Genomic DNA, 25,113 nt, shown 5'->3' on the forward strand with positions numbered 1-25,113 from the left:
TTGTTCAGGGGCTATGGCTAATAGTATTAGAGGCAGAGGATCAGCAGCACTGTCAGGCAACTGGTATTGCTTAACCTCCCTGGCGGTCTATTAAGATCGCCAGGGCGGCTGCGGGAGGGTTTTTTTAAAATTAAAAAAAAACTGTTTCATGCAGCCAACTGAAAGTTGGCTGCATGAAAGCCCACTAGAGGGCGCTCCGGAGGCGTTCTTCCGATCGCCTCCGGCGCCCAGAATAAACAAGGAAGGCCGCAATGAGCAGCCTTCCTTGTTTTGCTTACATCGTCGCCATAGCGACGAGCGGAGTGATGTCATGGACGTCAGCCGCCTCCGATCCAGCCCTTAGCGCTGGCCGGAACTTTTGTTCCGGCTGCGCAGGGCTCGGGCGGCTGGGGGGACCCTCTTTGGCGATCAGGCAGCACACGCGGCTGGCAAAGTGCCGGCTGCGTGTGCTGCTTTTTATTTCGCTCAAATCGGCCCAGCAGGGCCTGAGCGGCGACCTCCGGCGGTGATGGACGTGTATAGTCATCCATACCGCTGAGGAGGTTAAAAGGAAATAAACATGGCAGCCTCCACATACCTCTCTCTTCAGTTCCCCTTTCAGTCAGGGGCAACTCTGGTACCTAATACCTAGAGGCACCTCTACGTACTTAGTATCAGGTAGCTAGAGGCATACCTATGAATATGCCGCCAGAGAGATTTGGGTGCAGGATAAAGCCAATATAAAGCTTACCCTGCTCCTGCACAAGTCCTGGTGGCGTTAATTACTAATCCCCCCACCCGGTCGATGTGGATGGTGGGGATTTATGTAATTCGTGTTCCAGCTATCGATGGCGGCCGATTCACAGTGTTTTAAAAGAAATTTACATCTTTTGACTGAGCTCTACTATAGCCGTAATTCCCATTACGGCCTATGGTGGCGCCGGCTGCACCCAAATCTCCTGCGCTGTTTTAACAGCGCTTGAGCCAGAGCTACACTCAGTGATAAGGGATAACCAGGGGTATAACAATAGACCCTGCAATGGATGCAGCCGCAGGGGGGCCCAGAAGCCACAGGGGGCCCCATCCTGAGAGACTGACAAATGAGGGCATGGAGAGAAAAAACTTTCTGCTCTTTGCACAATTGATCTAATGACTGCATCTGCTCAGCCACTGATAATTAATCATACCAAGTTTTGTAGACAAAGATTTGTATCCAGTCCCTATTCAGTGTGCAGGGTGAGGGGGTCCCATACAAAGTTTTGCAGGGGGGCCCAGTGATTTCTAGTTACACCCCTGGAGATACCTGTGGCTACCTACACCGGGCAAGGGAAGTAAGGGAGAAATGACAGCCAGCACTTGCAGTAAGGTTCAGTGGGGGTTTGCAGGTCCATGGAGGGGGAAGTCTAAGGTACCAGGACATCTATGCCTATAGGCTCCTGTGATGTAAATCCGAGCCTGGGTCCAAATGAGGACTCATATTCTTAATATATATGTACCCTTTTGCCTGGAGCATGATGGGATATCGGTCATTCTGTGACAGCAGCAATAGGGGAGACTTGGACTTGTTTACAGGCGAGCATGCACCTGGGATGTGCGTAGCAATGAGATAAACAACTCCCAGCTATGCAGAATGTTCCCCTCCATGTGGAGCAAACATCCCCATCCAGGGCCTGATGACACCCTCCCTGACATCCCCCAAAATAGTGCCCTGCAACTGATATCCCCCAAGCAGTGCCATAGATCTGCTTTATTATATATCACATATCAGTATGTGCGGGCGCTGGACAGTCACAGGAGAAACTCCAGGAGGAGGGGAAACATTAGACTGCAGCTCTGGTGAATAAACTCCATCAGAGTCAGCACAATGTGCCGTCTTACCAGGAAACATTGTACATGGCATAGGACCAGAAATTTCACCCATTTTATTATATTAAAGGACAACTGAAGTGAGTGTGATATGGAGGCTGCCATATTTAATTCCTGTTAAACAATACAAGTTGCTTGGCAGCCCTAATGATCTATTTGGCTGCAGTAGAGTCTGAATCACACCAGAAACAAGCATGCAGCTAATCTTGTCAGATCTGACAATGTCAGAAACACCTGATCTGCTGCATGCTTGTTCAGGGGCTATGGCTAAAAGTATCAGAGGCAGAGGATCAGCTGGACAGCCAGGCAATTGGTATTGTACAGTTGTACAGGAGGCGCCAGAAGTATAAAAGGTAAACATATATTTAAAAAAGAACACTGGGGGTAAGTGGTGGACTTACTTCCCCAAAGTAAACACAAAATGATATTACTTATTTCAACACATAAATAGTTTATTTACATACTCCTGTTGGATGCAACGCGTTTCGTGGGCATATCCCACTTTGTCAGGCAACTGGTGTCAATTTCCGAATAGGTTAAGGACTAAGGTATCCTTAAGGGGCCAGAAACGCGGAGTATGGAAGAGGTTAATATAGATTGTAATACCGATAAGTAATTTCGTTTGAAAACAAAATCGAGTGATAGTCCGTAGTGTATGGCCAGACACCCACAATGCACCTGGGAGTATTCCATGTCATCTTTCTGCCTAGGCTCAAGGAAACTGCAGAACTCTGCGACAGCGATCCTTACTCTGTCCAAGGCAGACGCTTTCTCGCTAGCACTAATAATGCGATTTGTGCCGCTGACATGTGTCCTGTTGATTCATGCCGCACGTTAATGACAGACTTGCCTTAAGAAATAGTAACAAAAAAAAGAAAGAAAAAACGCAAAACCAGCCGCCTGGTTGGCGTATCCAGGCGAAGGGGCTGTGAAAAGAGAATTATGCCTTTAGGAACATCCCCGCCTGCAGCAAGTGACAGACTGGCAGAAATTAGTGCCATATAAAGTGGAAGAGGGAGTAATGTTATTTATCCCTGGGTAGTTTATAGACAATGTTAATTTGTATGCGCGTCCCAGTGTGAGGGGAGAGATTTATATAGGTGGATGAGACTTGTCATAATTGACTTTAATTCCAGGGAGGCGTCTGAACCCTTCAATTTCCTGTCATAAATTAGGTAATGAGATGAGGGATTGTGAAAACATCAAAATGACACAGACTGCATAAAAATCAGCCACATGGCTGTGCGCTCCTCCTGCGCCGCGGCCATGACCAGATGTGCGCCGCCTGAGCTATGCTTACCGCCGACCTGCATGGAGGTGCGAGCAGACATTAAAGCGGACCTGAACTCAGAACTTCCTTTCTGCTCTAATAGATACGCAACAGCATAATAACCTTTTAACCTCTTGCCGACCGCTCCACACCGATTGGCATGAATGGTCTTCTATGGGGCTAGCAGGAGATCGCGCACATCTCCGCTTAGAAGGCGATTGGCGCTCGCAGACTGTTAGAAGGTGAAACCGCCGTCCAATAGGGATGTACAGCGCTGCGATCTAAGGTAGCGCTGTACTGGGGACAGCCGTGTCACACCAGGAGCGATCCGCTGTCATAGGCTGCCGCTGGGAGAGAGGGAGGGACCTGGGTAAAAATAAATAAAAAAAATGGTAAAATTTAATAAAAAAAAATAATATATATATATATAAAAAATAAACAACCTGGAAGCGATCAGAGCCCACCAACAGAAATCTCTGTTGGTGGGGTGAAAAGGAGGGGATCACTTGTGTGAGCCCTTAAAGCTGCAGTGGCCCCTTTAGAGAAAAATGGCCTGGTCTTTAGTGGTGTTTAACACTGCAGTCCTTAAAGAGAGTCTGAAGCGAGAATAAAACTCGCTTTTCCCCTTATATTCAGCAGGGGCCTGTTTGCCCCTGCTAAAACGCCGCTATCCCGCGGCAGAAAGGGGGTCAATTACCCCCCAACTCCCCTCCGTGCTGTGCGGGGAGCGCTTCCTGCTTGAGGCAGGGCTAACGGCCGCAGCCCGGCCTCTCAACGCGTCTATCAGTGCTGATCGCCGCCTCTCCCCGCCCCTCTCAGTCTTCCTTCACTGAGAGGGGCGGGGGAGAGGCGGAGATCCGCCCCTGATAGACACGCATGGAGGTTCATAGCTCTGCCTCCATGATCAGCAAAATCTACGACCAAGTTGGTAGTGGATTTTGCAGGGGGGATTTGGGGGGTAAAGGACCCCCGTTCTGCTGTGGGATAGCGGCGTTTTAGCAGGGGCAAACATACCCCTGCTGAATATAAGGGAAAAAGCGAGTTTTATTGTCGCTTCAGAGTCTCTTTAAAGGGAACCTGAAGTGAGAGTGATATGAAAGCTACCATATTTATTTGCTTTTAAACAACCCCACTTGTCAGATCTGACAATAATGTCAGATACACCTCGAATTACTAAAGCATGTTAACACAGTTAACCATTGTGCGCGCGTGTTGCGCGTGAAAAGTTTAGCGATCACGCGATAATTTTTATCACGCGTACGGCGTTGCGCTTCACGCGATAAGCGCGTTTTTCACGTGATAATTTGAAGTAGATAGAGTTTGGTACTGATATCAGCAATGGTGCTTCGCTGATCGCGTGCAAAGTTTTAAGCGGATCGCGTGATGTGCTGTGTGCAGTGATATGACGTGACACTGATGTTTATAACGTAATATCCCGCCTTTGCGTGCAAAGTCTTTAGTTATTATGCGTAAAGATTTGCGTGCTTGAAGTCGCGCTCAAAAGCGCTTTTCACAGCCGTGATAAGCGTTATCACTCAGTCTTTAGTGACTCTAGCCCCTGATCTGCTACATGCTTGTCCAGGGTCTATGGCTAAAAGTATTAGAGGCAGAAGATCAGCAGGACTGCCAGGTAACTGGTATTGCTTAAAGTGGAACTTCAGCCTAAACAAACATACTGTCATTAAGTTCCATTAGTTATGTTAATTAGAATAGATAGGTAATATCATTTTTTACCCACCCTGTTTTAAAAGAACAGACAAATGTTTGTGATTCATGGGGGCTGCCATCTTTGTCATGGGGGCTGCCATCTTTGTCATGGGGGCAGCCATCTTTTTGGTTGAAAGGAGGTGACAAGGAGCATAAGACACAGTTCCAACTGTCCTGTGTCCTGATCACCCCTCCCAGCTGCACACGCTAGGCTTCAAATGTCAAATTCAAAATGTAAAAAAAAAAAAAATTGCACCAAAACAGCAGAACGAGAACAACAACATCAGAAATCCCATCATGCTTTGCACAGCATTAGGGGAAAAAAGCCCGGGCAGTTTTCTTCTGTGCAGCTAAAAATGAGGCTTGGATAAGAGAAACAAAGTTCTGATGCTGTGAAACTGTTAAAGAAACACAAAGCCTTTTCAGTGCTGCTGAGTCGATTTTTAGTCCGGAGGTTCACTTTAAAAGGAAATAAATGTGACAGCCTCCATATCCCTCTCACCTCAGGGCCCGTTTCCATTACATGCGGTGCGATGCGGCTACATAGCTGAATCGCACCGCGGGTGTCCTGTAACCAATGCACGGCAATGGAACAGTTTCCATTGCGTGCAGAGCGGTGCGGAGCGATCCGAGAATCTGCATCATGCAGCAGATTCTCTCACAGCCGCCTCCACCCGCCGTCCCCTCCATACACTTCCACATCTCCTGATGCAGCAGCGGTGGCCCCCTCAAAGCTGGCTGATCATGCCCTGCCGGAGGCTACTGCTCAAGCACGTCCCCCGAGCTGCACACACCTCCTGATCGCGCTCCCATTCCTAGGAGTGTTCTGCTCAGCAATTTTCCTGTACTGCACATGCGCAGAACGCTGCCATGCGGTGTGGCGGCCGGCCAGCTTTGCGGGGGTCACCACTGCTGGCCGGAAGGACAACAAGAGCACAGGGCGGCTGCAAGGGGCTGGTAAAAGCTCCGGGTAAGTTAAACTGATTTTTTTCCCCCTCTTTAGATTTCCTTTCAAAATCAAAATAACCATATACTTTTGAAGTTTTGATTTTTGCCAATCAAAATCGACAGAACGTACATTTGATTGGCCCAATTCATGCTGCATGTAACTTGCATTCAATTTGCATGCAAGTCAGAGCTATGAAAGCGGGCCTCCAGAGTAAGGATGAAAATCCTGCAGCCTCCTGGGAAAAAAAAGTTATATTTACCCAAGAAGCCTTGTCCCGCGAAGCCGTCCTGAAGACCCTGCTTACTCGACTTCCCTGAAGAAAACCGCTGAGCCATTTACTGCGGTTAATAGCTTGCTAAAGACCAGTACACATATCCAGTCTTGATTGGCCAATGATGATGTAGTATGAGACCCAACAGAATTTAAATTCTATAGACTGTGTAGGTACGCCCTTGTACTACATGGAAGTGGTAACATTGGCTGACTATTGTCCAGTACAGATTGGATGTGTGTTGTTGGCTTTAGGTCACCTTGGTTGGAATGGCCAATAAAATTGAGGCTGTACCAGGAGTGGAGTAGTACCTGCATTCTGTGTGTTCTAAGTAGAGGTGGTCCAATTGTTCGCCCAGTGAAGTTCACGGCGAAAACCGCGTGTTAAAATCTGCATCTATTTGTGTTCAACCCGCCCCCTATACATTATAATGGAGCCAAAAATGGACCCCTCCCCCCAGAGTCAGCAGACACATGGCAGCCAATCAGCTATCCCTCCCACCTGGAGCCCCCACACACACCTATCAGACAGCCAGCACAGTGGCCATTTTACACTCGGCCTGTAGCTGCTGTGAAGGAAACTAGGGAGAGAGCTGCGCTGCTATTAGGGAAAGCGTTAGTTAGGCCTGTGTTATGTGTCCCCAGTGGAGTTTCTTGCTGCTACACTACCAATTCACCATCTACATAACCCCAATAACCCTTATAAAGGCTGTGTTTTGATCTTGTGATATTGATGTTCAGTGTGTCCACACAGTGCCCTTTAGTTGTTGCTGACAGGTGCAGTCAGTGCTTAGTGCTACAGTAGTTCATCCTTCTAATGTCTTTTTTTTTTTTCTTGCTATTATTATATTGCCGTTCTGTGTGTCCAGTGCACATGTTAGCTGCTGGAGACAGGTCTGCTGGTCCTAGCAGTGCACCGACCATATCCCAATAATCCTTCACACCACTACTGCCCCCTGTATAAGGCCCTAGTGCAGAATCAGTGGTTGTTTTGGTCACTGCATGGATTATGCTGTAATGTAATGCAAGTTAATGGGCGACGCAGTATGTAAAACCCGCCTCAAGCATTTAGCAGCCATTGTGTAGTGACTGGTGTTTGTCTTTAAAAAGAAATTGTAGTGAAAATACCCTAATTAAGAAAATTCCCCCCAAAAATGGGGGGGGGGATTCCCTGCACCTTATAGTCCAAAGACAGGGAGTACCCGACTTATGATCGATTGCCGATACGAACTGCTGGCCTGCAACTTGATCTCTCAGCTGTGTCAGCTCAGGAATCTCCTCTGTAGCCGCAGGGACGGATCTAGGGGGGGGGGGGGGGGGCAAGCGGGTCTCTTGCCCCAGGCGCAGTTTGTTGAATTCTTAAAAAGGCGGCAAAATTTGGATAGGGAATGGCAGTTTAGGCGCCAAAACCTGACCTTGCCCCAGGCGCAATTTGGGGCAACTTGGTCTAGATCCGTCCCTGTGTAGCCAGGGCAACTACTTTGTAAACACAGACTACACTAGCTAGCCTAGTGCTACCTAATATGTTCTGATTACATTTATTTTAATAGGTTTCACCTGGGGGACTCTGAGGCTGCAAAACCTCCTGAGGAACGTAACGCTCAGGAGGTTAAAGCAGGCTTTCTCAAACAGGGTTCCCCCCGGAACCTCAGGGTTCCTTGAGTACTCTGCAGGGGTTCCTTGGCATTTTCCCGCAACTGCAAACGCATTATAACATAAGAAAACGCATGTGCGGAACAAAAAAAACGCAACACACAAACACACAGAAAATGCACGCAAAACGCACTGAAAACGCACAAACGCATATACAGCAAAACACTTAGGGCCCTTTTCTACTAGCAATCGCTAGAGCTAACGCTAGCGATTACAAAAGTCCTTAAATTGTTTCTGTGATTGCGATCGCGATTTTGCTATGCAATGCATTGCATAGTAAAAATCGTTGTAAAAATCACTCCGTGGGGCGATTGCACTTTTGTAAAAATCGAATCGTGGTAGAGGAAAATACCTACCACGATTCCTATGTTATTTAGCAAACCCTAGCGATTTGGGATTTCGCAATTCAGCATAGTGGAAAAGGGCCCTAACTTTCCTGCACTTCCTAGTGTGTTCCTACCCTCAGTCCATGCCTCTTGCAAGATAAACGGAGGGGTTCCTCGAGTTCAAAAAAGTATTTGCAGTGTAAAAAGGTTGAGAAAGGCTGTTTAACCACTTAAAGGAGAACTGTAGGGAGAGATATATGGAGGCTGCCATATTGATTTCCTTTTAAGCAATACCAGTTGCCTGGCAGCTCTGCTGGTCTATTTACCTGCAGAAGTGTCTGAATCACACCAGAAACAAGCATGCAGCTAATCTTGTCAAATCTGACAATAATGTCAAAAACACCCGATCGGCTGCCTGCTTGTTCAGGGTCTGTGGGTAAAAGTATTAGAGGCAGAGGATCAGCAGGGCTGCCAGGCAACTGGTATCGCTTAAAAATAAATAAATATGGCTGCCTTCATATCCTTCCTGTTTCAGTTGTCCGTTAAAGAGACACTGAAGCGCAAAAAAAAATGATGATATAAGAAATAAAACATTAGGAGCAGAGACATAAGTCTTATGCTGGGAATACATGGTTCATTTTTGAGGTGATAATTTCCGACATGTCCGATTTCCCTTTCGATCCTTTCGCCGCTCGATTTCTGATAGAAGTGAATGGAAAAAGATAAGAAAAACGAGTGGAAGATACGAGAATCAATTGCAGAATCGAGCAGCAAAAACGATTGAGAGGAGAATCGAGTGCCAGAAACGAACCGTGTATTCCCGGCATTATGTTGTTTCCAGTACAGGAAGAGCTAAGAAACTCCAGTTGTTATCTATGCGAAAAAGCCCTTGAGGTCCACGACTTTCAAAGCCGCGGAGAGCTCTGTCTTCTGAAGCTTGTTATCTCAATTGTCAGCGATTGTATCTTCTTTTTTTTCTGCTGAGAAGGGGTTCAAAAGTTCACTGCTGCTCTGCAAATTCATTTAGAATGCAGAGGAGTGCGTAAACTGCAAATGTTAGAAAATTATGCAATGCTATAAAAAAAAGCTATATAACTGAAAATAAAAATATGAAAATATTGTCTTTGCTACTAATATTCTAGTAATTATCTGTACTACACATACAATTCATTCAATCATAATTTTGTTTTTGCTTCAGTGTCTCTTTAAGGCAGAAAGTTTTAAACGATGGTGATTAGCACACAATATGAGAGCCTGTTTGAAGATTAGATGACTGTTCTTTGAAGCTTTTGCATTTGCATAAAACAACAATATAATACTAATACTAATATAACTAAGGTAAACTTTCCCTTCCTCCTGCTGCAGGTAGCACAGGCTGCCGCTAGAGGCGCTCGTCACACACGTGACCTGCAGTGCGCTCAGAGTGACAGGCGGCGTATCGGCGCTCCGCTAAGCGGGTCTGGCCGCTATAGAGGCGGGCTGGCTGCAGCGGTTTCCTAGTGGCTGATCGATCGCTCGGCTCTCCGTCCTTCCTGGTAGCATGGCGGCGGTGCTGGAAGCCGGTTCTGTGCGGCATTTCGAGGAGCTGTTTCAGAAGAGCGACAAGTACGGCAGTGTGTGCGGGGGGGCCGAGCCTGGGGAGGGGGAGACGGGGGGGGGCTGTGACCTTGGGCAGTCTCTGGCTGCAGGACGGGCAAATGACGTCAGGGAGTGACAAGTGACGTCAGGGAGAGTCCAGTGACGTCAGGGAGTGACAAGTGACGTTAGGGAGTAGCAAGTTACGCCAGGAAGTGCCCAATGACGTCAGAGAGAGTCAAGTGACGTCAGGGAGAGTCAAGTGACGTCAGGAAAAGTCAAGTGACGTCAGGGAGAGTCCAGTGACGTCAGGGAGTGACAGGCGGCGTATCGGTGCTCCGCTAGGCTACAGCGGTTACCTAGTGGCTGATCGATCGCTCGGCTCACTGGCCAGTGACGTCAGGGAGTGACAAGTGACGTCAGGGACAGATCAATGACGTCAGAGATTGCCCAGTGACGTCAGGGAGAGCCCAATGATGTCAGGGAGAGCCCAATGATGTCAGGAAATGCCCAGTGACGTCAGGGAGAGCCCAGTGGAGTGTATGGAGCTGGCAGTGGTTCCTGTAGTGCCCCTAGCTGCTCTGTCCTTGCCATAGAGATGAGTGCCTCCATAAGGACCGGTTCACATGGGCGACTGGTGGCGTGTGCACGTTTACTGCTGGGATCCGCCATGTCCCGCATTGAGATGAGTGGCAGGGTTCAACTCGATGCAATTAGCAGTGATTGCGCAAGCGTCACGGTCGGTTCTGATTTTTGAGATGCTGCACGTAGCTTCTAGTGTCGGTTTGCGTTTCCAGTTCCATATCCCTCTAGGAACTCAAAACGTAATGTCAAACTGACGGGAAGCCACGCCAAATGCTTTTGAGCTTGGTTGCAGAACATCGTTTGGCTGCAGCGAAATGAGAAGCTGGCAGATGCCTGTATGAACCAACTCTTAGGGAATCCCCTATGTTGTTAGGGACAGTTCTGATATGCAATGTAGTCGATGTACAGGAATAGCTAAATCAGGTCATTCGGGCGCTGTCAGCTATTTGGTAAAATGCATGCCGCATATACCAATGTTCTCCCCAGGCTCTTTTAGGCGGGTTCTCCACCCGGCTACTTTTGGTGACCACCCGACTATCATCGGCTTGCCTTCTTATCTGCCTCTTATGCTGTAAGCAGGGTTGCGCCAACTCCCACCTGTCTACTTTTTCATGCCACCCGGCTGCAATAAAATTTCTAGAGAAACTCTGTATACCACAATGTTAATTGCAGCCATAGCAGTGCTTACTGGGTAAATTGACAATTAGTAATGTGATTGGGTGCTGGGGAGGAGGGGGGAAACCGGTTAGAGTTAGGCCACATACACACATCAGACTATAGTCTTTGGAAAATGAAAGATCACAGACCAATCTTACCACCTTTCATGTAGTATGAGAGCCATACTCTACACAGTCTATTCTATGGAGCTGAACTCCCCATCAGAAAAAAATCTTTGCAAGATGCTGCACACACAGATGCTGTACAGACACAACAGATCAGTATCTGCAAAAGATCTGTTCCTGCCAAAAATCCATTCCTGCAAATTGCAATGCTAGTCTATGAGATCTGCAGATCATCATACACACATGATTTAACTGACATTCATCTGCAGATCAAGCAATCATCTGCAGATCTGAAAATCCATCCTGGTGGATCTGATCTGCAGATGAATGTCAGTTAAATCATGTGGGTATGATGATCTGCAGATCTCATAGACTATCATTGCAATTTACAGGAATAGATTTTTGGCAGGAACAGATCTTTTGCAGATACTGATCTTTTGTGTCTGTACATCATCTGTGTGTGCAGCATCTTGCAAAGATTTTTTTTCTGATGTGGAGTTCAGCTCCATAGAAAAGACTGTGTAGAGTATGGCTCTCATACTACATGAAGGGTGGTAAGATTGGTCTGTGATCTTTCATTTTCCAAAGACTATAGTCTGATGTGTGTATGAGCCTTTAGGCATTGATTGAGGGAGCGTTAAAGCGAGAATAGAGGTTAGGTTTAGAGATAGATAACTAAAGATTCATTAACCACCCTGGCGTTCTGATAAAATCGCCAGGGTGGCTGCGGGAGGGTTTTTTTTAAATAAAAAAAAAACTATTCCATGCAGCCAACTGAAAGTTGGCTGCATGAAAGCCCACTAGAGGGCGCTCCGGAGGCGTTCTTCCGATCGCCTCCGGCGGCCAGAAGTAACACGGAAGGCCGCAATAAGCGGCCTTCCGTGTTTCGCTTACCTCGTCGCCATGGCGACGAGCGGAGTGACGTCATGGACGTCAGCCGACGTCCTGACGTCAGCCGCCTCCGATCCAGCCCTTAGCGCTGGCCGGAACTGTTTGTTCCGGCTATGCTGGGCTCGGGCGGCTGGAGGGACCCTCTTTCGCCGCTGCACGCGGCGGATCGCCGCGCTGCAGCGGCGATCAGGCAGCACACGCGGCTGGCAAAGTGCCGGCTGCGTGTGCTGCTTTTTATTTCATTAAAATCGGCCCAGCAGGGCCTGAGCGGCAGCCTCTGGCGGTGTTGGACGAGCTGAGCTCGTCCAGACCGCTCAGGTGGTTAAAGGGAACCTTAAGGCTACTTACACACCAGGACGTTGCGTTTAGGGGACGTTATAGGGCACATAACGTGCCCCTAACGCAACGCCTGGTGGTGTTGGAGCAGGACGCTACCAAGAGCCACGTTACAAGCAGCTCTTGGTGTGCCTGCTCTGTCGGAGGCGATGCGGAGACCACGTGAGCGGAGCTCTCCGCATCACGTGGTCCCGCCAGCCAATCAGCGGCCGCTCCAAAGAGTAAACACTGCAAGTGCAGTGAATGCCAAGTAGCCATGTGCCTGGCTACGTAGCGGCCTCTCCCTGCCCCTAAAATAAAATAAAAAAAACACCCGTACTGAGCATGTGCAAACAGTCTAACACGGCTTAGCCGCGTATAAAGTACTACATGCAGTACGTTGTCTTGACGTGAAGCGTTGCTGTGTAACGCAATGTGGGCACTGTGAACAAGTGGCTTCCTGCACCAGCAGGGATGCGTAAAAACGTACGCATGGCGGCCGGCCGATTCCCAGTCAGCAAAAACGAAACTAGCTGGCAGCAGAGGACCAGGGGAGCCATGAGTGACTGCGAGGGCACAGGATGGCTGCAGGGGGCTGGTAGATGCCCCAGGTAAGTAAAACTTTTTTTTTTTTTTTTTTTTTGAGTTAAAGTTCCCTTTAGGCTGCATTTCCACTTGTGCGGTGCGGAATCGCCGGGAAATCACCGCAGACAAAATCGCATGCGGGTGCGATTTTGCATGCTTTTTTTCCAGTGATTTCGCATGCGATTTCGCATAGGGTAGTAGGTGGGCGATTTTAACCATGTCACTGCCTGTGTAAATTAACATTACCTCCTATGCGAAATCGCATGCGAAATCGCGGGGAAAAACTCATGCCAAAACCGCATGCGATTTCCCTATTAGATACATTGTATGCGATTCGCTTAGCGGCGTGCGGGGAGCGAATTCTGACGGCTCTGCCGTGCAGATTTTCCCCGCACACAAAAATGCTCCGCACAACGCACAAGTGGAAACAGGCCCATCCACTTGTATTGGCTGTGCGAATCCGCATGCGGATTCGCTATAGTGGAAATGAGCCCTGAAAGTATGGTCTGTGTGTGCGCAGTACGCTCCTGGTGACATCAGCGGGATTTCATGAATAAACACATTGCATTTATTAATTTCTGGCTGAAAGACTTCACTTCCTTAATGACGTTAGGAAGTAAAAAAAAAATTGCTCTGCAAAAGCGCTTTATAAAAATTGCAGCGCTCAGGTAGGTGCTAAAAATTATCGCACAAAAAAGAAAACCGTTGGCGTCATCAATTTGGATTTTAGATGTGAACAAGGCCTTACTGATGGTGGCGTGTAATATCTGATACCTCATATAGTGTGAGTGAGTTTCCATAATGACCATACACTGTAAGATTAAAGATCAATCGCTTTCAAATGTTGGTTGAAATGAATAGCATAAATCAGTTTATGTAAAAATTTCTTTACAATATGCTTGTGTGAATTAAAGGACCACTATAGCGGAAAATTGTAACATTTAAAATACATGAAAACACATACATAAGTACATTCCTCCTTGAGTAAAATGAGCTATAAATTTCCGCCTATGTTGCTGTCAATTACAGTAGGTAGTAGAAATCTGACAGAACTGACAAGTTTTGGACTAGCCTATCTCCTTATGGGGGATTCTCGGGGGTTTGGTTTATTTTCAAAAACTCTGTTAAGCCCATTCACACTTAGAAACGCAAAACGCCGGAGATTTTTTCCGGCGTTTTGCAGGAGTGATTTTTTTCCGCGATTTAACGCAGAAAAATCACTGAACAGTGCGGCGATTTTGCCGCGATCGCGTTTAGCGCTTCTATAGCACTGAAACGCGATCGCCGGGAAATCGCCTGAAAATGGTAGCGTTTCACGATTTTGCCAGTTTTTGGGCGACACGGGCCCATAGGGTTTCATTACGCTAGTGCTTTTAAAAAGTGCTAGCGTTTGAGCGTTTTGCTGAAATCATGGCAACATGCTCTAATGTTAATGGGGCCTTAGTAAATGGCAGTTGCTCAGTGCAACTGCCAGAATAGTGTGCAAACAGGTGGTTTGGGGAGGGCTTAGCCTGCATCTTTGTATTGTTCCTTTTCAGGGAGTGTAAGGAATAAATGAAATGCTGAGGATCTCCCATGAAGAGATGGACCAGTCAAAAACCTGTCAGATTTCTGCCAAGTACTGAGTGACAGCAACAGAGGAGAAAAGTAATTTATAGCTCACGTATGTCAAATTTGTATGTGTTAATATGTATTTTACAATTTTTTTTTTTTTGTGGTAGTGGTCTTTTAACTTTTCTGTTTTATATTCTGATCGATTATAACAAAAACTGATTGCTTGACTTATTTAGATCAAGCCATGCTTTCCTAATGTTGACTTCTTTATCGCCGCTCACAACTTTTGTGCCACATCAGAACATCTCACGTTCTGTCCGATCTTTCCGTTTTGATTGGAATTTGTCAATTAAAATATTAAGTCACAGATAAAATCGTTTTATCTTATGGATCCTTAAGTTGATTGTGATTTCCATTCTGTGTATGGCCATCTCTTCTGTACAAGCTGTATAGACCTTCGATCAGCATCACCTGCATTTACGAGGGAGGTCAGAACATGACGGGTAACGTTTTGCTGTTTCATACAGTTGTGATGGGTGGAAAGTAATTGGCTTGACCCGGGTTGCAGTTGAGCTGCACAATCATGCTTTGCCATGCTATAAACATTACATTAAAGCTGAACTCCAGCAAAATGGCTAAATACACCAATAAAGTACAGTATACAGGAACAATTAAAAGTTCATTTTTTCCAGTAATTCAATTTAAAGAAACTCTGTAACAAAATGTTCAGCCTTATTTATTCAATCCTATAAGTTCCTATACCTGTTCTAATGTGGTCTGTGTTACTGCAGCCTTTTCTAGTTGCACAGTGGCTGTGTTATCTCTGTTATATGATCTAATCTTCTCTCTTCTGTTGGCTGAGGCTGGAATGTGTGGAATGTGCTGCACTGCTTGTCATTGCCAGAAGCTATTCACACCCTCTCCAAGCTCTGTATGAGTCAGAGATTTAGCTACTCTCAAGCCTATCACACTCTAGTTAGAAGCCAGGTCTTTTGTTTGTAAACACTGCCTAAAACTGGCAATTACAAGCCAGGATTGCAGCAGGGAGTGGCAGAAACAGCACAGAGGAGTCCAGGAGAACATAATGAATAGAATGGTATGCTTTTTATTGTAAGAATTTTACAGTACAGATTCTCTTTTTTTAAAAGGTGAAACTAATACATGAAATAGACTCATTACATGGAAAGCGAGATATTTCAAGCCTTTCTTTGTTGTAATGTTGATGATTATGGCTTACAGTTTGTGGAAACCCCCAAATCTCAGAATATTGTGAAAAGGTTCAATATTCTAGGCCAGCCTTTCTAAACCTTCTTACCCTGGAGGAACCCCTGCAAGTAATTTTTGGATTTCAAGGAATCCCTACATTTATTTTGCAGGAGGCATGGCCTTTAAAAGTTGGTTTGGCAGTTTATGTCACTATCCCCCTATTACAGTGCCCTTCATTTTACTGTCTCCTTACTCTAGTGCTTTTTTATTAATGTGCTCCTTATTATTCTGACCCCCAATTTAGTGCTTCTTCTTACAATACCACCTATTATAGTGTGCTCTCTATCATACTGCCCCTCCCAACCCTCACAATGGGAATAGGAACTCCTGCAGAGGACTCGAGGAACCTGGAGATTCCAAGAAACCCTGGTTGATGGAGCCTGTTCTAGGCTCAAAGTGTCAGACTCTAATTAGCTAATTCATCCAAAACAGCTGCATAGATTAGTTTCACCTTTTAGGCTTGTTTCAGGGCTCGTTCCCACTATCGCGAATCCGCATGCGTCCAATGCATGCGGATTCGCACATGTAATGCAAGTGGATGGGCCTGTTTCCACTGTAGCGTTGTTGAGGTGCGTTTTTTTTCAGCGGTAAAAAAACGCACAAAAGAGCCAACGAATTCACCTGCGAGTGGAATGCATGCGTATCGCCGCTAATGTATTTAATAGGCAATTCGCATGCGGCTATGGTATGCGAATTTTCATGCGAATTCGCATAGGTACCAATGTAAATTCACACAGGCAGTGACATGGTTAAAATCGCATATACCTTCACCTATGCGAATTCGCGGCAAAAAACGCATGGGAAATCGCATCCGCATGCGATTTCATCAGCGGTGGAATCCAGGCGATTCCGCACCGCAATAGTGGAAACAAGCCCTCACAGTGGGACGTTACAGGCGCACGTTAGTGCAGCCTGTAACGCAGCCCACCGCACAGCAATGAAAAATCAATGGGCTGTTCACAGTGCCCACGTTGCGTTACACAGTAACGCTGCGCCATTACACAACGTACTGCCTGCAGTACTTTGTAAGCGGCAGAGCCGCGTTAGACTGCTTGCACATGCTCAGTAACATTGGGGAGGAGCGGAGAGCGGCCAGGCACATGGCTAATTAATATTCACTGCACTCAGTGACGTGCAGTGTTTACTTCCTGGAGCGGCCGCTCTCTGCGGCGATTGGCCGGGCGGGACCACGTGATGCCGCATGCGTCCAAGAGTGCGCATCACGGACGCCAGAGTGAGCTGCAGAACGCGGCTCACTCTGACGTCCACAGAAGAGAGCACCAGGCGTTGTGTTAGGGGCACGTTATGCGACCATAACGTCCCCTAAAACGCAACGTCCTGGTGTGAAACCAGCCTTAAAGAGAAACTCTGACCAAGAATTGAACTTTATCCCAATCAGTAGCTGATACCCCCTTTTACATGAGAAATCTATTCCTTTTCACAAACAGACCATCAGGGGGTGCTGTATGGCTGATATTGTGGTGAAACCCCTCCCACAAAGAAATTGAGTACATACTTATGGCAGTTTCCTGTCTGTGAACACTGTTGCATTGTGGGAAATAGATGTTTACAGCTGTTTCCAACTGCCAAAACAGCAAGCAGCTTGCCAGCAGTAAAAATGTCACCATGTGATAAATGTCAGACTATAAATCAGGGAGAGGAAAGATTTTACAATGAGCAAACACTGACTAAATCATTTATACATCATTATTGTAAAAATGAAGCACTTTTTTTTTTTTTTTTATTACATTATTTTCACTGGAGTTCCTCTTTAAGTTGGAATTACTGAAATAGACTTTTGCACGATATTCTAATTTTTCAAGTTTTACCTGTATATGGAATAGTCTACCTTCTAATTGTCTACCAACTGTTCAGCTGGGGATCTCCCAGTCAACAACATGAGGTGGCTCCGCCTGTCTGTGAGCCATGCAGGAACTCCGACCATCTGTGTGACTTGCGCTAACACCAGCTTTTCTCTGTGTTTTCAGGTCTCTGCTTGTTGTACACTTTTGGGCATCATGGGCTCCTCAGTGCACCCAAATGAACGAGGTTATGGCTGAACTGGCCAAAGTTCACCCTGAAGTCACCTTCGTAAAGGTACAGCGAATCTCCTTGCTTTCAATTACATACGGTGCATACAGAACGTATTCACTGTGCATCCCTTTTTCCACATTTTGCTATGTTGCAGCCTTATTCCAAAATGGATTAAATCCATTTATTTTCCCCTCAGAATTCTACACACAACACCCTATGATGGCATCGTCAAAAAAAATAAAATTTACTTAAGGTTTGGCAGATTTATTAAAGAGAACACACACGCACGCACACGCTCTATCTATCTCTCTATCTCTCTATCTCTCTATCTATCTATATTTATTTATATATATTTGTGTGTGTGTGTATATGTTCCCTTGGGGTGGTACTCGCCTCGGGAGGGGGAAGCCTCGATAGTGTCCAGAGGCTTCCCCCTCCCAAGGCGAGTACTCCTCCGTCCCACAGTGGTCTCACTCTGGGCCACGGAATGCACAGCCAACAATTTGTCAGGCTGTACAATATTTACCTTTCACTGTTCCAGCGGGGGCGCTGCTGCGGCTCTCCACTGAGAAATAGGCGGAAATAGCCGATCTCAGTCGGGTTCGCTCTACTGCACAGACGCAGGACACTTGTGCCTGCGCAGGTAAGCGGACCCGAGTGGGATCAGCTATTTGCGAGCCGAGATTCGCTACTACATCTGCACTGGAGCCGGGAAGGTAAGTATTTACATGCTCGCCATTCGGGGAGCTGTATCGCTCCCGCTGTGGAACGGAGGACGATGGGGGGAAGCCTCAATAGGATTCAAGGGCTTTGCCCTCACGAGGTGAGTACCCACACAGGCATTTTTATTAATACAGATTCTTTAAAAAGAGAAATCACATGTACCTAAGTATTCACAGCAGTTGCTAAGTATTTTGTTGATGCAACTTTGGCAGCAATTACAGCCTCTCTTTGAATATGAATAGAAATGGTAATAGAGGCGCCAAATTAGGATAAGATGGGTTAAAAACCGTTTAAAAAAGGAGGGGGTGGGTGGATCCACTACCCTCACTAAAATGACCAGGCTAAATCAAGCCGTAGATGATACAAGCAAATATTTATTACTTGTATCATCTACGGCTTGATTTAGCCTGGTCATTTTAGTGAGGGTAGTGGATCCACCCACCCCCTCCTTTTTTTAAACTGTTTTTAACCCATCTTATCCTAATTTGGCGCCTCTATTACCATTTCTATCCATATCTTGTCCACCCTTGGTGGAGGGGTGTATCCCCATTTTCTTTTCTATAGAGCGACTTTTTATGCCTGAGTGGGGTCAGGTTGAAAATTCTCCCCACCTGCCATTATAGTCGTTGCCTGCGTGGTGACCCACACTTGTGAGTATAATTTCATTTAAATATTTTTTCCACATTGGTCGAACATATTACACCAGATTTGGCTCTCGGTCCTTTTTTCCTGTCTTTCAAGCATCTCTTTGAATATGAGGCCACAAACTCAGCCCAACTATCCTTGGCCAGTTTCGCCCATTCCTCTTTGCAGCACCTCTCAAGCTTTATCAGGTTGGGTGGAAAGCGTCGGTGCACAGCCATTTTAAGGTCTGTCCAGAGATGTTCAATCGGATCCAAGTCTGGGCTCTGGCTGGCCACTCGAGGACTTTCACAGAGTTGTCCTGAAGCCACTCCTTTGATATCTTGGTGGTGTGCTTAGGGTCATTGTCCTGCTGAAAGATGAACAGTTGCCCCGGTGTGAGAAGAGAGCTCTGGAGCAGGGTTTCCTCCAGGATGTCTCTGTACATTATATGGGGTGGAGGGTGATCAACAAACACCCTGAGAAAACAAAAATGCAGAGACGGCATGAGTCCCGATGGTGCAGTACGTCACAGACAGTGGGAGAATGATTGTGATTAGATCTACAAAACGCATTGCCAGTGCTAATAAAATTTATCACATGAATTTGTCTTCATTTGAGTTAAGCCACCTCAACTTTTTCTCATTTTGTTTTTTAACAAAGTTTTATTACATTCTGAACACCTGTTCCCTCCCTTGTTTCTCTATACATCGCTGCTTTCATCTTTTCGTTATCCTGACTAGTCACCTAGTTCCTGCCGCTTAAATTTTTTTTTTAGTGTGATGCTGCCACCACCATGCTTCACTGTAGGGATGGTATTGGCTTGGTGATGAGCGATGCCAGGTTTACTTCAAACCGGATGCCTGGCATTCATGCCAAAGAGTTCAATCTTTGTCTCATCGTGGTGCTTCTTCTACCATACAGGCCTGATTGGTGGATTGCTGCCGAGATGGTTGTTTTTCTGGAAGGTTCTCCTCTCTTTTCAGAGTACCTCCGGAGCTCTCACAGAGTGACCATCGGGTTCTTGGTCACCTCCCTGACAAAGGCCCTTCTTCCCGATCACTCAGTTTAAATGGCCAGCCAGTTTTAGGTCATGGTGGTTTTGAATGTCTTTCACTTACTGATGATGGAGGCCACTGTGCGCGATCTAACCTGCAAAGCAGAAGCTTTAGTAACCTTCCCCAGATTTGTACCTTGATCCTGTCTTGGAGGTCTACAGACAATTCCTTTGACTTCATGCTTGGTTTATGCTCTGACATGAACAGGCAACTGAGGGTCCTTATATAGACAGGCGTGTGCCATTCCAAATTCTATCCAATCAACTGAATTTTCCGCAAGTGGACTCTAATTAAGCTGCAGAAACATTTCGAGGATCAGGGGAAACAGGATGCATCTGAGCTCAATTTTGAGCTTCATGACAAAGGCCGTGAATACTTATGTACATGTGCTTTCTCAATTTTGTATTTGTAATAATTTTGCCAAAACCTCAAACTTTTCACTGTGTTATTATATGGTGTTGTGTGTAGAATTCTGTGGAAAAAATGTAATCCATTTTGGAACAAGGCTGTAACATGACAAAATGTGGAAAAAGGGATGCACTGTAAATGCTTACTACTAGGCATGGTGAATGGGATGCTAAGAACGCTGGGTGGATGCAAAGGTTTTGGAAATGGACCAGTGGAACTCAGCAACTACAGTAGAATCTCATTATGGTAAACTCAGTCCAAAGTTCCCAGAAAATGCTTCTGTATAATTATCTGTATGATCGATACTTATATAGTAAACTTCTGATATAGTAAACGATTTTTACTGGTCTCTTGGCGTTTACTATAAAGGGATTCTACTGTGTACTGAAAATACTCCGATTACTTTTGATAGTATATTTTCACCTACGTTTTGGTGCTTTTTTAATTGCAGAGTGCTGAAGTGTTATTTTAAACAAGAAGACTAGAGAAAAGGAGAATGTAATAAGGGCCACTGTTTTAAAGAACTGATATAGCAAAAGAAGTTGTCAGGGCTGGTTCACACCGAGCGGCTTTTTCAGCGTTTCTGCAGCTGCTTGCGGCTGCGGATACGCTTGGTCAATGTATCTCAATGGGGTGGTTCACACAAGAGCGGAAGGCGTTTTGCAGAAACTCATACTCCTGGGGTGAGGCATTTTTTGGATTGTGGATGCGTTTCTGCTTCAATGTTAAGTATAGGAAAAACGCAAACCGCTCTGAAAAACGGCACTTCAGAGCGGTTTTGCCGGCGTTTTTGTTACAGTAGCTGTTCAGTAACAGCTTTACTGTAACAATATATAAATCTACTACACCAAAACCGGGAGACAAAACCGCAAAACGCTAGCTGAAACGCTACAGAAAAATAAGAAAAAGCGTTTCAAAATCTGCTAGCATTTTGCGGATCTGCTAGCGGGTTTTGGTGTGCTCCAGGCCTAAGTCGGGCCTTCCTGTACCAGGATGTCAAACACACCCCTTACGAATGACTCGCTGATAGGAACGGCCTTGGAAATGTGGTTTTGTGGGAACAAGTAATTTTTTTTTTTTTTTTTTTTTCTTTCAAAAGGACCCATACTTTTAATTTTTTACAATTTATGTTCTCAAAAACTAATTTTTTCGCCATATAAGACGCACCTAGGTTTAGAGGCCAAAAACCAAGGGGGAAAAAAAAAACTGAAACCTGGTGCGTCCATATTTCAGTAGCACCTTGTACATGACCTCCCCCAAATGGTGTCCTGCTGTCTGCCCCCATGCGTCCTGCTGTCTGCCCCCATGCGACTTCTGATCTCGTGCCGCCCCCCCCTCCCCCCGCTTTCCTCTACCCCCTCATCCTGGTGTCCTCGGGTCCCTCGTGTAGGAAGCGGCAGCAGCTTCCCTCCTCCATCTTGCCCGTGGCGATTGAAGGCATCCGGCTTCTGTGGGCGGCTTCCTCTAGTGCCGGCTTGAAATGGCGCGTCATCAATGACGCGTCAGAAGCCAGGACTAGAAGAAGCTGCCGACAGAAGCTGGATGTCTTCAATCGCTACGGGCTAGATGGAGGAGTTAAGCTGCTACTGCTGCCGCTTCTCACACAGGGGGGACCCAGTGACCCGAGGAGGGGGTAGAGGCAAGTGGGGGGAAGGAGACGGCCACACGGGCAGGGAATCCCCGATGGTGGCGGTTTGTAAGTCGGGGATTCCCTGCCTTTGCCGTATAAGACGCAGGGACTACGGCGAAAAATACGGTAATGCGGGAGGACATCTTGTGATCAAATAATAAAATTACACCTACATACATAAATGGTTACATACTATACATACTGTGAGTCTGCCACAGAGTATGAAAAATATTGTCTACTTTTCCAGTGTACAGCACTGCTGCCTCCTAGAGTTTCCTGCCTGAATTACTTGATTCAAGTTTTTTGTCGTAACCTGGGGTGGGAATTCAGGCTTCAGACATTCCACAGCTTGAAGTGTTTCTGGGATGGTGAGAGAGGATCTGAGGAGGCTTCTGAAGCACTCCATCCAAAAGTTTCAGGAGCTGGGGTGGGAGGGAGGAGGTCCTCTCACAGTGTGGCGTATCTTTGAAGGCAGCCAGTCAGAGGGCCATAGGTTTTCTGCAGCCCCGAGTTGCTCAGCAGGGCAGACTTAGTCCCTGAGAGCCACAACAACATCCTGTAACTCGTTCGACTAGTTTAGGGTAACTAAACTGCCACTGCCATGACAGATCCAGTTAACAGAACACACAGGTCATTACAGGGGGCCCACAGCACACTGGGCCGAAGAGCTGCCACTCCATCTGCTCCCTGCAGTGATGCCCAGGCACCCCCTGGGGGGAGAGCTGCACTGCAGTTGGGGCGGGGGGGGGGAGGAGACCTGTTTGTCTCTTTGGAAGCGCTGACCCTGTATTTCCCTGTTTCGCCTGGTTAATTTTTCATGCCACCTGGCTGGGGGCTGGTGTTTTGCTGTCGCCTTGCATGTATTTCATTAAAAGGAACTGTAGGAGGCGCCCAAAGTTATTCTATTCTCTGAATCATAAAATATAACCAGGAAGGGATTTCTGAAGCGGCGTCTATGCAGCTGATATGGTGTAGGTGAGTCTCCTCCGTGCGGGCATCCAATGGGATCCCACTAGCTCAGTTCTCTGTCAGGTCCGACTTTGTATGGACCGTTGTAATTGGGTATGAGTATTCTTTACAGCTATTGGTATCCCAGCCTTTGTATGGTATATATAGCAATCTATTAGGTGTTGTATTGTAAATGATTTCCAGCCTAGCTTGAGAAAGGAGTTGTTACTCCGAAACGTCGCTACTATGGCTGTTATTCTTCAATAAAAGAGCATTCAATATTACGGATGGTGCCGGTCTGACCTTTCTTCTAGCAACTATATTCTGGAGTGCTGCCAGATTTGACCGAGGCACATCAACTTGCTTCACAAGAAGCGGGTGCTTCACCATAACTCCTATCTGAATCATAAAATATAGGAGATGATTTGGTCTTACCTCCATAAAAGAACAAACCAGTTAGGTAGATAAGTTTTAATGATGCACAAAAGACAACACGTTTCACGGGTTCTTGCCTGCTTCCTCAGATCAATAACAAGTGCCTAAGTCTGTAGCAGTCATGGCTGAGGGCGCGCTTTTATTTCCTCTTTTTAAATAAGTGGCACCCAAACCCGTGACTGCTGCAGACTTAGGCACTTATTATTGACCAGAGGAAGCAGGCCCCTACCTGTGAAACGCGTTGTCTTTTGTGCATCATTAAAACGTATCTACCCAACTGGTTTGTTGTTTTATGGACGTAACACCAAATCTACTCCTATATTTTATGATTCAGAGAATAGAATATCTTTGGGCGCATCCTACGGTTCCTTTTAGCAATAGTTCAACCCAGAGTTGTGGAGTTGGTACAAAAATCATCCGACTCCTCAGTTTATTGAAACCACCGACTCCAGGTACCCAAAACTGCACAGACTCTTGACTCCAAATCCACAGCCCTAGTTCAACCCCTCGGGGTAAAGTATTGGACATGTAGCAGCAGAGAGAGAGAGAGTAAAGCCAGCACTGCAATTAGGGTAATTTATTGGTAAAAATCAAAGCACTTACAGTCAAGTAGCAGCTGGATGCTATGGCAGGTTAAGTGGGCGCCAGGTCTGTGTCCCCCTGCGGACGTCCGTTTCGCGCTAACAGCGCTTGTTCACCCATTGCGGTGAACAAGCGCTGTTAGCGCGAAACGGACGTCCGCAGGGGGACACAGACCTGGCGCCCACTTAACCTGCCATAGCATCCAGCTGCTACTTGACTGTAAGTGCTTTGATTTTTACCAATAAATTACCCTAATTGCAGTGCTGGCTTTCTCTCTCTGCTGCTACAAGTTTGAAACCTCATTCCTTCATTGTGCCGGAGCACGCAATTTTAAAGGGATTCATACACACACAGTCTACAGCACAGCATAGTCCAACCCAACCCCCTGTTGCAATCTCTTTTGAGTGCTGGAATCCTACTCTTTTCCGTTCTACATTAAAGTATTGGACACCACGTGTTTCAATTAACCGAGGAGAGCGACCAGTCAGTACCTGCTCAGCAGACCTGGGATACCGAGCGGGGAAAGGTAATTTCCCGTAGGCTCTGTCGGTGGTTGCAGGAATGAGAGTATATTTTATCACTCTGTTCTTATTCATATACCTAACGATACTGCGCCATCGGGCTCCTGGTCTCTCTTATTACTGAATCTGGTTGTTAGCTTAACCACCAGGAGTCATCCTAAATCTATTACATTATACAGACCTATCGGTCCTTCCACCAGTATTTGGCTTTCAAATTACTCTGCAGTGACATGGAGCAGCTACCGTATGCAGATTACACACAAGGCCACACAGAGATAACACCCTATTCGGCACATCTGGGCGGACTGATAGACTCGTAAGAGGAGCTGTGAAGTGGTTTAAGCCCAGAGCTGGGACAAGGTCCTCCAGCACCCAAGGCTGAGACACCAAAGTGCGCCCCTCCATCCCTCCCACCCCAGCTGTCACACACTGATTGCTATTAGACTAAGAGGGCCACAGGGCCCACAACCTCCCCAACACCTTAATATTTAGTTATCTGGCTTGCAGTCACTGCTATGTATCCCCTTTTCTTATTTATTTCTGCTTTAAACACAATTAGGAATGACAGCTGAATGAATTG

General features: G+C 46.4%; 1 protein-coding gene across 1 annotated transcript in view; it reads left to right on the forward strand.

Moving 5' to 3' along the window:
* The first annotated feature begins 9,493 nt into the window (after positions 1-9,493).
* The window catches only part of GLRX3 (glutaredoxin 3), an 89,107-nt gene continuing 73,487 nt past the window's right edge, over positions 9,494-25,113 (forward strand). The window contains exons 1-2 of the mRNA XM_068258559.1: positions 9,494-9,625; positions 17,562-17,670. Of these exons, the coding sequence (XP_068114660.1) occupies positions 9,561-9,625; positions 17,562-17,670 (174 nt within the window). The 5' untranslated portion in view covers positions 9,494-9,560. The remainder of the gene's footprint in view (positions 9,626-17,561; positions 17,671-25,113) is intronic.

The sequence above is a fragment of the Hyperolius riggenbachi genome, chromosome 10 (assembly GCF_040937935.1).
Source record: "Hyperolius riggenbachi isolate aHypRig1 chromosome 10, aHypRig1.pri, whole genome shotgun sequence".
NCBI lineage: Eukaryota > Metazoa > Chordata > Amphibia > Anura > Hyperoliidae > Hyperolius > Hyperolius riggenbachi.